We start from the raw sequence: 12,158 nt of genomic DNA, 5'->3' as shown, positions 1-12,158 counted from the left end.
TATATATATATATATATATAATACAAAGATTTACAAATGGCACAGCCTTTTTTGTAGGCATGATGTAGCTTAATGACAAAGACCCTGTTTATTCAGCTTGGTCTCATCCTCTGTTTTGCAGGACCTCAATGAGATGGCCAGCACTGAGAGACCAGACTGGCAGAGTGTGATGACCTATGTCACAGCCATCTACAAGTACTTTGAGACCTGATGTGATCTCTCCACCCAACATGGCAAGCACAACCTGCAGTCCAGACTGCTAGCTCCTCTGATCTCAGCGCACCTCCAACACTTCAACTCGACATTCAACTCAGCTGTTATGCCTCACTTCCCTGAACCACCCTTCACCCCAACACCCAGCCATGCCGCACATCGGCCGCTCTGTCTCTCGTCTAGACGCCTTCTAGTTTGAGTCACCATAAGAAACGTACAAATAAGCTCACTGTTGACTTCCTAAAGCTAATCATGGATATTTCTATGATGAACAGTCTGGCATTTTTCACTGACACATTTAGTGTGATGAACACAGCCTAAGGGCACTTCGAGCACCTGTTCAGAGCCTGCTCTCTTTGGGATGCTATTTTTACTCTTATCCATTACTGCATAACCCAGTTGAGGTGATCCTCAGTCCAGATTGTCTGGTTAAACCAGTATGATCTGAGCTACGATAAGAGCCTGCAGCTCTACTAGCTCTACTCTCCGTGACCAGAGTTGGGGAACATGCTACACACTATCCCAGCCTTTGTGCCTTGCACCTGGCTTTGATTCTTCTAACCAAGTGGTTATCCCAAATGTTTAAGCCAAACCATACCCGGTGTGCAGTGTGTCCACCCTAGTAATCATGGGACAAATTTTCTATGGAAATCAGACAAGGCATTTTTTGCTCCATTGTCTTCCTGACCCATTGAACACTTTGTGAAGGGGCCTCTTCTATTATGGATTAAGTGCCTGTTTGATTTACATCGCTGGAGATTTACTAAGAGACGGTTGGCGCAAAAATTGCTAAATGAAACGTTTCAATGCTCCATGCTTTCAAAGCATCTTTGGAGGAATCTAAGTGAAGCTTTTTAGAAGTGATTCCTCAGTTCTATGAACACTAGCTACATCATAAGGGAAAAGCTGTCAGGTGCTCTCTTGGTCACCTTTAGGATTTAAGTTACAATTTGATGTGCTTTTGAACTATTTTTAGGAGAGTGATCATTGCTACGTTAACATAATTTGTTTTGCTAACAGAGACCAACTAAAAGAAAACAATGGGCTATACAGAACCAACACAATGTCTCCCAGTGATGGTTTTCTCAAATAGAACTGTCTTAATCCTGAACCAAAAAAGTAACTTGCTGAAGTGTTCTATCTATGTGAAGTCAAGGGCTAGACTTGCCAAAAGTCCTAGCTCTTGGTGATTTGATTGTGGTAAATGTTCCCCCAGCATGTTGAGTCTCAGGGTTGGATGTTCTCTTGTTGTTGTCATCAATCATGATAAGGGAAGAGTTTTTTTCAGATGCAGAATGCATCCGTTTTGCTGCTGGAGCCAAATGTATTAACACATTGTTCGTTTTGACACATTACTTCCACCAACAGCAGACTGAAACTCCCAGCATTGGTCACAGTCCAGTGGTCTTGAACTGTAAGATTTTTGTGTTATTAGAGACTCTGAGCTCAACAATGACTAAGTTATTGTGTGTGTAACCTAACACTGTAACTTGATATACTCCATCTTGCTAGTAACATTTAACATGGGGGGGTGGCAAATACTAACTACAAGTAACTCATAGGTACATTTTATATTTGAGCTTTCTTCGTGTTGTCACTTGCCACCCAATTGACTTTATTGATAAAGCTGTACTAACACTAATCATGTGTAAATCAATTCTATGTAGTTTACATAGTCACCAAGAAAGATATTGGAATGAAGAATGACTGTGTTATGTTATTGAGCCTCTGCTTATTAAAGTTTGCGTGGGTTAATTAGCATGGTTTAATCCACCGTGGAGTATAGTGATGCAAGTGTTACAAATGTTAATGTAAACTTCATATAATGTGAATCTATGACTTTTCATCACACTGCTGCACTGATGTCTCTCCTAAACTCATAATGTATGATGGCGATGTGCCTTTCATGTGGTCCCAACCACACTCCTGTATCATTTCAGAATGGTACAGTATGCAATTGATACTCCCTTGTTGGCGTACCATTTAGGCTTAGGCCCCCTTACATCTATGCTCTAACACACTCGCATGTGACCATAACTTTTGTAGGGACAACATTTTTCTGAATATATTTAAAAGCACATTTTTACCTGTCTTCTTGCCAAGACACCTTCCCACCAGCTGTACAGGTGCATTGCATGGTGTTTGACAAAGCACAACTTGAAACACAAGTGCTAGGTTTTTTTGTGTCGATCAGTGTGGTTGGAGAGTAAGACTGGGCAGTTAAATGTTGTGTTGGTAGCCTATTGTATGGATAAACACTCATTTGTGAGAGTGCATGTGCTGTGACTGTTGTTATTATCATCATTATCATGTACGGTATTTACTATTGAACAGTGAGCACACTATGTCAACGCTAACTCATGTATTTATGATTCCCATTGCCATACTGCAACCCTGTCTTAAATTTGATTTGCATTGGATCCAAACACTAGTTGGTCTGCAATTATTCTATTTTGTGAAGCTCCTTCTTGCCAAGTGTTAAAAATGGAATCTCTTGATCATGTTCCAATGGACATTGGTATTGATAAGTGGTCCTTCATGTTGTGATCTATGAGGACTGAAACCTTGCCCTAACATTCTACTCAACTGTACAGTTTAGACAGAATGTAGTTGGATTAGTAGATAATACAATGTGTTAAAATATCAGGATGATACCATCTTGACATATCATCACCACTGAAGAACATCGGTCTGATTTGCTTGAGTTCATTCAATAAGTTGGTCATATTTTCCATGGCTTCTGTATTTCGCTCTGGATTTTCTTCCGTTTCTTTCTACACTACATCACAAAAAATGTGAAAATAACTTAAAGCATGTTTTTGTTTTTACGGGTCCGTTAGAAGTTAATTCTGTTTACTTGAAAGGTTGAGTTTTTCTAAGCTGCTTTCTTTTGGTTCGTATTAATGGTGCCTTTTGCCTACAAATGTATGTCATTCTTGCCAGAGTTTTACTTGGCAATAAGGAGGCCAAGAGACCCATGTTTCCTTTTGTCTCATTCTGTCTCTAAGTCATGATTGCCACTATATTAATTGCCAATGGAGTATCTTGAAGCAAAATGTGTCCTGTTGATTGGGTAATGATAATATCAAGAGTATGGTGTAGGGAAGTAAGCCAAATGCACATTATGATAATCAACAATTCGGTTTTTAAAAAAAAGGCTTATCTGTATTTATATTGTTTTGTTTTGCAGACAAGTAATATTAAAGAATCATTGCAACAGGAATGTGTTATGTTTTGTGAAGGCATAAATGAATTTGCCATGTGGTTAATTCAGTCATATGCCCCTTTTTATAGAGTAACTGTTGCGCTGTATGTATTATCAGATTACTGGTCTGAAGTTAATGAAGGCACTGATAAACAAAAAGCTACATTCCTCGCTTGGGAAACAGGCAACACTAATATTAACTCTACTCTGTAGGGCTAGTGCATATTAAAACTACTGGGATAATTTAGATCAAATTAGATTGTGATGAATGAAGTGTTTAATTCAGTCCGCTAGCCTGTGGGATTTGGAATACAGCAGCAGCCTTTGTTCTGATAAGGAGTGATATATACTGAACAAAAATATAAATGCAACGGTCTTATTTTTCATGAGCTGAAATAAAAGATCCCAGAAATGTTCCATATGCACAAAAAGATTATTGTAGTCAAATTTTGTGCACAAATTTGTTTATATCCCTGTTAGTGAGCATTTCTCCTTTGCCAAACTAATCCATCCACCTGACAGGTGTGGCATATCAAGAAGCAGATTAAACAGCATGATCATTACACAGGTGCAACTTGGGCTGGGGACAGTAAAGGCCACTCTAAAATGTGCCGTTGTCACACAACACAATGCCACAGATGTCTCACATTTTGAGGGAGGATGCAGTTGTCATGCTGCTCATGAGTATTTCTGTCTTTTTGTTCAGTGGAATGATGCGATAAGACCCAGATTCACCTGAATACGTCTGTTTCTCTATGAACAGTTTGGCAACTGTGGAACAGATGATGATTTGAAGGTTTTAACAAAGAAAAATGTATATTTTCTTGTGAAGACTTTGATATGAATCCTAGATGAACCCCTCAGTAATGGTGTATTATTTTAATGTTTGCACACAATACAACCCAAGTCAGGAGGATAATCTGGAAATTAAAAAAGATTCTGATTTAAGACCTGACTATTTCCAATATGCACAATCGAATGTGAACTTTAGCCAGTGATCTCATTCCCAAGCCTTGGGATAATATCTGTTATAATGTTACAGATGAAGTCCATAGCCTGTAAAGTCTATTACTAACATGGAAAATATTACCAGAGGGGAAGATAGGTTTTACTGTGTATACCAGATGAAGAGCTCAATCACAATGCTTTCCCTTCCATGTGTTTTATTCTGAATAACAAATCAGCCAAACCTTTTTTTTTCTTCCTATGTTAGGGATGTGCGGGTCAGTTGTTTGTTCACCTGAACTCACCCCCAGTTGCTAATTTAAGGCAATGCATGGTAAATCTGGTGTTCTGCAGTGGCCATACAGAATTTACTTTGAGATGGAGCCTCCAACCACATTTTCAGATCAAGCATAAATTGGCTTTAACCCATCTACAACGCCAGACCATATGTGATGAAGTGAAGGCCTGCACCCTACCCTAAAAGTCCATTTATGCTTGATCTGAAAATGTGGTGGGAGACGCCATAAGTGTGACGCGGAGCCTCTGGATGCATGCAGAGGCCAAATTGAGCTCCATACCGAATTGCCATGGCCTCCCAAATGTTGTAACAATGCGGAGGGCACCTTATAGGTCTACATTGACATGATTGGTTGACGGTAGGTGGGAGTAGCTGGTCCTGTATAAACACAAACTCACTTCGTTGACAACTTCCTTCACAATAGCTCTGCTCAACAGCTCTGGCTTAGGCGCAAGAAGTATAAATGCACTGAATTCAGCAGAGGCCATATCACTAAATGCTGCATGATGCGCCTTTAACCCGCACATTTAAATTTAGAACATGCGCTGTACAATTTCCTTTTTTTCCTTAAACATTTGTTGTACAATTATGTTTTTCTTCAACGTTTCATCATTTATTTATTGAATAGGCTATTTAGGCCTATTGAACAGTAGCCTAATGTTGTTCTGAAACAGAGCATCTCAAATAACAGCGTAAATTGACACCTTACACATGCTTTTGGGAAAAATAAATCTTATTGAAATAAACTCCGAGATTGTCCTCTTTGCCGCAGTTGATTGATGTCAACTTTTTCTGCCCAAGTTCCCAAAAGCTTTTGGCTATTCTATGTTGTGCTGCTGGGATCACGTGTCAGTCTGGTCCGCCTGTGCGATATTGAACCGAGGAGAATCGGTTTAAGCATCAGTAGTCAAACAGTGGGAGCGCACAAATTGCCTATCAAATTACGTTCCCCAGCTATGATCCTTTACAAAGCGCGTTCTATCTGACGCCACTTAAAACGTAGGCCTATAATATTAATTATTTTATTCGAGCGATGTTTATTGACATGGTGCAAACTATTTCTATTAGGTTGTGATTCATTTGGAATAAGACACGTCGAGGGATACATTGAAAAAGGTAAGTTTTTTAGAAATTGAAAATAGCATTAGAATAGCATTAGATAGAAGTCCAAGGGTTTGTATTTCTATTTAGAGTCTTTCATTTAAATCCAATTAATGAATAGCCTAATTAAATATTTTGAAAGTTTATACAACAGTTATTGATCCTGGTGCGATCAAAATCATTTTCAGCCAGGTATACGGAAACTGGACAGTAGCCTATGCCAAGCTTTTTTTTATGGACAGTTGTGCACAGTACATTTTGGGGAGTGTTTGGAATTACTTTATGCATTTCGAGACATTGTATTTACACTACACAGATTCCCTTGTATGTTCTGGTGTACTCCCTCTTTTGATAGGGAGTTACAGGAGGGAGGCGAGAGAGCTAGGGAATAATACTGTCACTTTCTGGTAAGGATAATGTTGATGGGTTTGCCAGTTCTAGGTTTCCACATGTGAACAGGATGTTGCAGGTTTTACCACGCTGATTTTACTTCTCCAGGTAATCTACTAGTGTTCTCTGGGCGAACACTTCTACATTAAGCTGTTTATGTGCACTTTTTAAGGCCCTGTATGCTCAGTTGCTTTGTCTTCGTGGACATTATTTGAATTCCTTTACATTTGTGTCAATCTGAAACATACAGTACCTTTCAACTGAGATATCAAAGCACTTCGAATACACCCCTGTGGTTTCCATCCAACCACCAGGACCCGCTGTTGAGCAGAATACTGTCAGAACTCTTGTTGGCTACAACTGTTGAGAAACATTTCAGGATGGAATATAAATGCATTTAACATGATTGACTATTCATGCCCCTCAAGTGCTGTCAAAGAGGACAACTGAAATACAGTGTTATTACCTAGCTGTTGTAAGGTGGCTGGGACAGGGTCACACATGCTGTTCACATTGAGATATCACTTCTAATCCAGTTGTAACCTCTATATTACAGGTACCACTTTGCACCTTCACTTGTGACTAGGTCTGTGTGATGGTGAACATAATTCTGCCTTTTCCTTTCTCACATGCACTATAGAAATGTAGCCATATTAGGCTTTCAGCATTGTCAAAGGGGTTTTCCTACAGAGTACTACGCTATGACTATTAGATCTGTCACTGTTGGGTTACATGTGGTCAAAGACTGACACAATTTGCAACTGCCTCTTTTTGCGCCTTATACTGTATGTGTGTGATAAAGTTAAAACAGTATGGAAACTTACACAGTGACTGAGATCGGTCTGAGAAAAAAAACCCAGTCCCACCAAAAGGGAAATGTTTCTGAGAGCAAAGGCCTTTCAGTTCCAGCACAGCTGCTATCTCCTGAAACAATGATTAACCTTCGAAAACATCCTTGGCTTCACCATGGGAATTCTCCTCCATAAACATGATGAGAGTTCTGTACGGAAGGAGCTTGGAAACCTCTTCACTCTCACATACAATTCCAGGGAATTCAGTGTTGCGCAGTGACCTCAGTTGATTGACAAATTAGACCTAATTTAAAACAATTGTCGAGTGTAGATTATGCCTGCTGTATTCTCAAATCACATACTGCACTAATTGAATTGTTTTTCTTTTTTTTTGTCTTGAGCATGACGACGCCCATCTAACAAAATCGAAATGATTAATTTGGTGTTCTCATAACCTCATTTAGTGAATCTGTCTCTGGACGTCCTCAAGACTCCCATCCCCTTATCAGGCAGGGGTTGGGCAATCTCATGGGGACATATAGAACATTCCAGTCCCTGAAGCATATTGTTTCCTTGCTCTGGTACAGCTGACATTTAACTCACTGGGATAGTAGCTCCATAACACCATCGTGTCATTCTGATGCTGGTTATATTTCCCCTGACGCCTGGGGTTTACAGTTCACTGACTGTTGTTAATGGGGTAAAGAAGGATTGGTGGGAAGACAGTTATCATGTGTTAACATGAACACTGCAGTTGCCCAGGTACTTTAGTGGGGTGACTATTTCAGATCTTGATGTTGGTTTTGGATCGAGTATGAATGATGATGAACAGCAGTTTAATGTAAAGTAAACCCTGAAATTATTACTTTACAGTGTATTTAACTTGCTACATCGGAAATGCCAGTGTATCATGTCAGATAATACACTGTCAGATTTATTGTTTGACTTCAAACGTGGTTAATATTTGATGTAAATGATCATTGTAATATTCATTGGTATTTTCTGCAGTCATTTCCTGTTTCGGCATTCAGCACTTCCACTTTATTCACTCTTTCTTCCCTTTATCTGCAGCGGTATGACACTTATGATCGCTTCCTGGCTCTGTCTCAGCCCCATTGGAGTTTCATGCTAAATCGTGCAACAGTGAGGGGAAGAACTTGAGAGGAGAGCACCAGACAGGACAACAGATAAGATAACAGAAGGTTGGACTGCTTCTCTGACCACCAACTGTGGGACTTCTAAGAGGCTTTAAGGTGATGTGGTCTCTGTGTTTGGACAGCTCAGCCATAGTCCCAGGCAGTGAGTTAAGCCCTACAGGGTGAGGCCACTGCTACCAGCCTGCAGCTATGGACTTTGAGGAGAGTGGTCCTCCTTCCTCCTCAGTGACATCGCTGCTCCTCTCACCATGCTGAACAATGCTTCCTCTGTCATCTACATTGTGCTGGAACTGCTGATCGCCATACTATCCGTGCTGGGCAATGTGCTGGTCTGCTGGGCCGTCTGCCTCAACAGCAACCTGCAGAACATCACCAACTTCTTTGTGGTGTCCCTGGCGGTGGCAGACATTGCTGTGGGAGTGCTGGGTATCCCCTTCGCCATTGTCATCAGCACGGGCTTCTGCTCAAACTTCTATGGCTGCCTCTTCATTGCTTGCTTTGTGCTGGTGCTCACCCAGAGCTCCATCTTCAGCCTGCTGGCCATCGCCATGGACCGCTACATCGCTATCACGATGCCTCTCAGGTCAGTTCAACATTGTATGAACATAACAGAGAATGTGCTAACATGTTGCTGCCGTCATGCTGCTTTCCTCTCTGAGAGTTCAGACCCAATTACGGACAAAGCGGTAAGACATTAGGCTTTGTAAAGATCTTCAATCTACCCTATGAGGTTGTATAGCGTTATTGATTGATTTGCATACCCGGGTTGCAGGTACATTGTGTAGTTTCCATGCCAGTAGCAAATAGCAAAAACAATTCTCAAGTCAATCTTAAAACCTGTGAGAGTTATTTTCAGAATAGTGCAGCAGAGGACCGTGCTATTTTTGAATGAACTTGAAATCTTTAGCCCAAATGGCCAGATGAGCTTTTTTGATTTCCTCAGTGGATCCAGATATAAGTGGAATCTCCTTTGACTACGAGTTTATACAGACCATGACCCCTCTTCAGAACTGTACACATGTCAAAAACATTAGCCGTTTAGACAACTTGTTTATTTTCTTATATACAACAACAAATATAAATTATATTATGCCTTAAAATGTATTAATAATCAGTAATTACTTATACACTTTTTTGACAGTGTGTGCAGACTTATTGCATCCAAGATAGTTTGTTGTTCTGAGTTTAGGGCTGTGTTCCTGCATCTCTCACAGCTAACCTTTGAACTTTAACATCTTGAGAATGTGGCAGAAATAGGCCAAATAGCTTAGCTGCTCTCTCACACTGACTGACAGACACACTCGAAATAGACGTTCCTTCCAAATACTAACATTTTGTTTTTAAGCATCTATTTTATTACTTAAACGAGACATTTTCCCATAAAAAAAGAGTGTGTGAATGATATGCCTATTATAATGTTTATTATTTAATTCACTATCCCTTAACCTCTGGGAGAATCTAACCCTCCAGAGAGACAACTCATGCTCCCCAAGCTAACAGAGCATGTTTGCCTCCAGAGTGGCGCAGTGGTCTAAGGCACTGCATCGCAGTATTTGAGGCATCACTACAGACCCGGGTTCGATCCTAGGCTGTGTCACAGCCAGCCGTAACCGGGAGACCCATGAGGCGGCACACAATTGGCCCAGTGTCGTCCGGGTTAGGAGAGGGTTTGGCCAGCTGGGATTTCCTTGTCCCATTGTGCTCTAGTGACTCCTTGTGGCGGGCCGGGCGCCTGCAAGCTGACTTTGGTCGCCAGCTCGACGATGTTTCCTGAGGCACATTGGTGTGGCTGGCTTCCGGGTTAATTGAGCATTGTGTCAAGAAGCAATGCGGCTTGTGTTTCGCATGGCTCTCGACCTTCGCCTCTCCCGAGTCCGTAAGGGAGTTGCAGCGATGGGACAAGACTATAACTACCAATTGGGGAGGGAAAAAACCCCAGAGAATGTGTGTCTTAGGTCTTAGGGTTAGATTGTGTGTCTTACTAACAGAGTCCATATCTTTTTTGTTCCCACAGGTACAATAGCCTGGTGACGGGCCAGCGTGCCAAGGGAATCATTGCTGTCTGCTGGATGCTATCCATCATCATCGGCCTGACCCCGATGTTGGGCTGGAATAAGTCCACTGAGCGCCCCAACAGCACCTGCCCCCCAGGCCTGATGGAGTGTCTGTTTGAAGAGGTGGTGGTCATGGACTACATGGTCTACTTTAACTTCTTCGCATGTGTGCTGATCCCTCTGCTGCTCATGCTGGTCATCTACCTGCGGATCTTCATGGCAGCTCGGCATCAGCTGAAGCTCATAGAATTGAAGGCTGTCCACGGGGGGAAGTCCCACTCCACCCTGCAGAAGGAGGTCCAGGCGGCCAAGTCGCTGGCCATCATCGTGGGCCTGTTTGCCATCTGCTGGCTGCCGCTGCACATCATTAACTGCTTCACCCTGTTCTGCCCTCAGTGTGCCCGCCCACCCCTCTGGATCATATACGTGGCCATCATCCTCTCCCACGGCAACTCGGTGGTCAACCCCTTCATCTATGCATACCGCATCCGGGAGTTCCGTCACACCTTCAGGAGGATCATCCGCCGCCACTTCCTGGGCCTCCACCGCCGGCAGCTGTTTGAGAGTGGTGGCAGCACTCGCACCTCCACCAACAACAGCGTCTGTGGCTCAGTGAGGGTTAAGGCCAACTGCCTCAGCTTCGACCTCCACACCGAGCACAACACATGTAGCTGTGAGAGCCATGTCACACCTGCAGGGGCCGTTCTGACCTCAACGCCCATTCACAACCACCCTCTTTCCGTGATTAGTTTCCACAATCATAATGTGAGCCCCCCTCTGCCACAGCCTCTCAGACAGACACAGACACAACCCTTATGTCATCCCCTGCAGTTTGGGGACCACCAGCAGTCTCCTGAAGGACCGGAGGTAGAAGAGGTAAAGGTCAGGCAGGATCTCTCCGCTGTTCAGGTCAAATCACTGTTCTATAAACATAAAACCTGCTTCACCAAGCTTTCTGGGGTGTCCTGATGGATACAGAATTGGCGCCAGACAGCTACTAAGGATCCCTTAACACCTGGCCTTTTGTGTGAAATTACTCAGATGCTCTTATTTTTTAGGAGTCAACTCTGAGTGTAGTGGTAGATTACTGGGTAGGCAGGCTCACAAGCTGAGGATCAGAGTTTGGATGTATCTCATGTTATCTAGATGGCCTAATGCCACATACTTGGAGGCATTCTATCAGCAGGGATTCTAATAGTGGAGCCGAGCTCCTACACAAAGGCAGCCATACAAAACAAACTGTATATGCACCATTTATTTTGTATTTCAATTGGACCTTTCAGCTTCTTGAAGCAAAAATCGTTGTAGTTATTTATAGCAGAAATGTGACTTGAATGGTTCAATGTGATTCTGTTTATGGTGTTTATTCTCTTGGTCTGTGACGTCATGTGGTGCTTAGATCTGAAGCTTCACAATTGGCTCTTGTTCTTTGCCACCTAGTGAGCCCTAAATAAATAACATCGACGTGATTGGATTACTCTTGTGTATTTGGGGATGGCAGGGATGTTTCAAGCGTGTGATAAGGGGACAGTACTACTTCATTGATTTAGCATGTTTGTGTCCCATATAGATGGACGTGATGAGAGTACATTTCCTTTAGACGTTCAGGTTTATGATCTTGCAAATGTATGAATGCAACAAAGCTCAAATCTGCCTAGCTAAGAGTTTTTCAATGATAATGGTTTTAAACTATTTTGAGGAAGATCTACTAATCTACCACTGTGCACTTTCTTTACATTACACTTCGTTCAACTTGTCTAACTGTCACTTTCTCTACATTACACTTCGTTCAACTTGTCTGTCAGTAGCACAAACCTGTGCAGATCATTCAGATATCACAGACAATTAAATACAAATAAATAATGACATACATCTTATATTTCTTACTAAAATGACTCTCTCGCAAGTGTTACATATCTATGGCATTCTGTGCATTCTCACATTTCGGATGCAATGCATGCAGCAATACCTCCTGTCCAAAAATAAATATATTTTTTAAGTAAA

The 12,158-nt window shown here is 41.9% G+C and overlaps 2 protein-coding genes across 6 annotated transcripts in view; both read left to right on the top strand.

The window, feature by feature from the left end:
• Window positions 1-3,436, top strand: part of specc1la (sperm antigen with calponin homology and coiled-coil domains 1-like a) — a 35,038-nt gene extending 31,602 nt beyond the window's left edge. For all 3 annotated transcript variants that reach the window (XM_029762557.1, XM_029762556.1, XM_029762555.1), the window contains exon 16: window positions 122-3,436. In XM_029762557.1, the coding sequence (XP_029618417.1) occupies window positions 122-211 (90 nt within the window). In that variant the 3' untranslated portion in view covers window positions 212-3,436. The remainder of the gene's footprint in view (window positions 1-121) is intronic.
• A 2,074-nt stretch (window positions 3,437-5,510) lies between these two features.
• Window positions 5,511-12,158, top strand: adora2aa (adenosine A2a receptor a). Of its 3 annotated transcripts, none has more exons than XM_029762550.1 (3): window positions 5,511-5,777; window positions 8,015-8,683; window positions 10,115-12,158. In XM_029762550.1, the coding sequence occupies exons 2-3, from the start codon at window positions 8,349-8,351 to the stop codon at window positions 11,121-11,123; spliced, it is 1,344 nt and encodes a 447-aa protein (XP_029618410.1). In that variant the 5' UTR covers window positions 5,511-5,777; window positions 8,015-8,348; the 3' UTR covers window positions 11,124-12,158. The 3 variants fall into 3 exon arrangements, with proteins under 3 accessions (XP_029618410.1, XP_029618412.1, XP_029618411.1); XM_029762552.1 differs by lacking the exon at window positions 5,511-5,777 and adding an exon at window positions 5,796-6,169; XM_029762551.1 differs by lacking the exon at window positions 5,511-5,777 and adding an exon at window positions 6,177-6,260.

The sequence above is a fragment of the Salmo trutta genome, chromosome 9, assembly GCF_901001165.1.
Source record: "Salmo trutta chromosome 9, fSalTru1.1, whole genome shotgun sequence".
Taxonomy (NCBI): domain Eukaryota; kingdom Metazoa; phylum Chordata; class Actinopteri; order Salmoniformes; family Salmonidae; genus Salmo; species Salmo trutta.
This window is presented reverse-complemented; position numbering and strand designations above follow the sequence as displayed.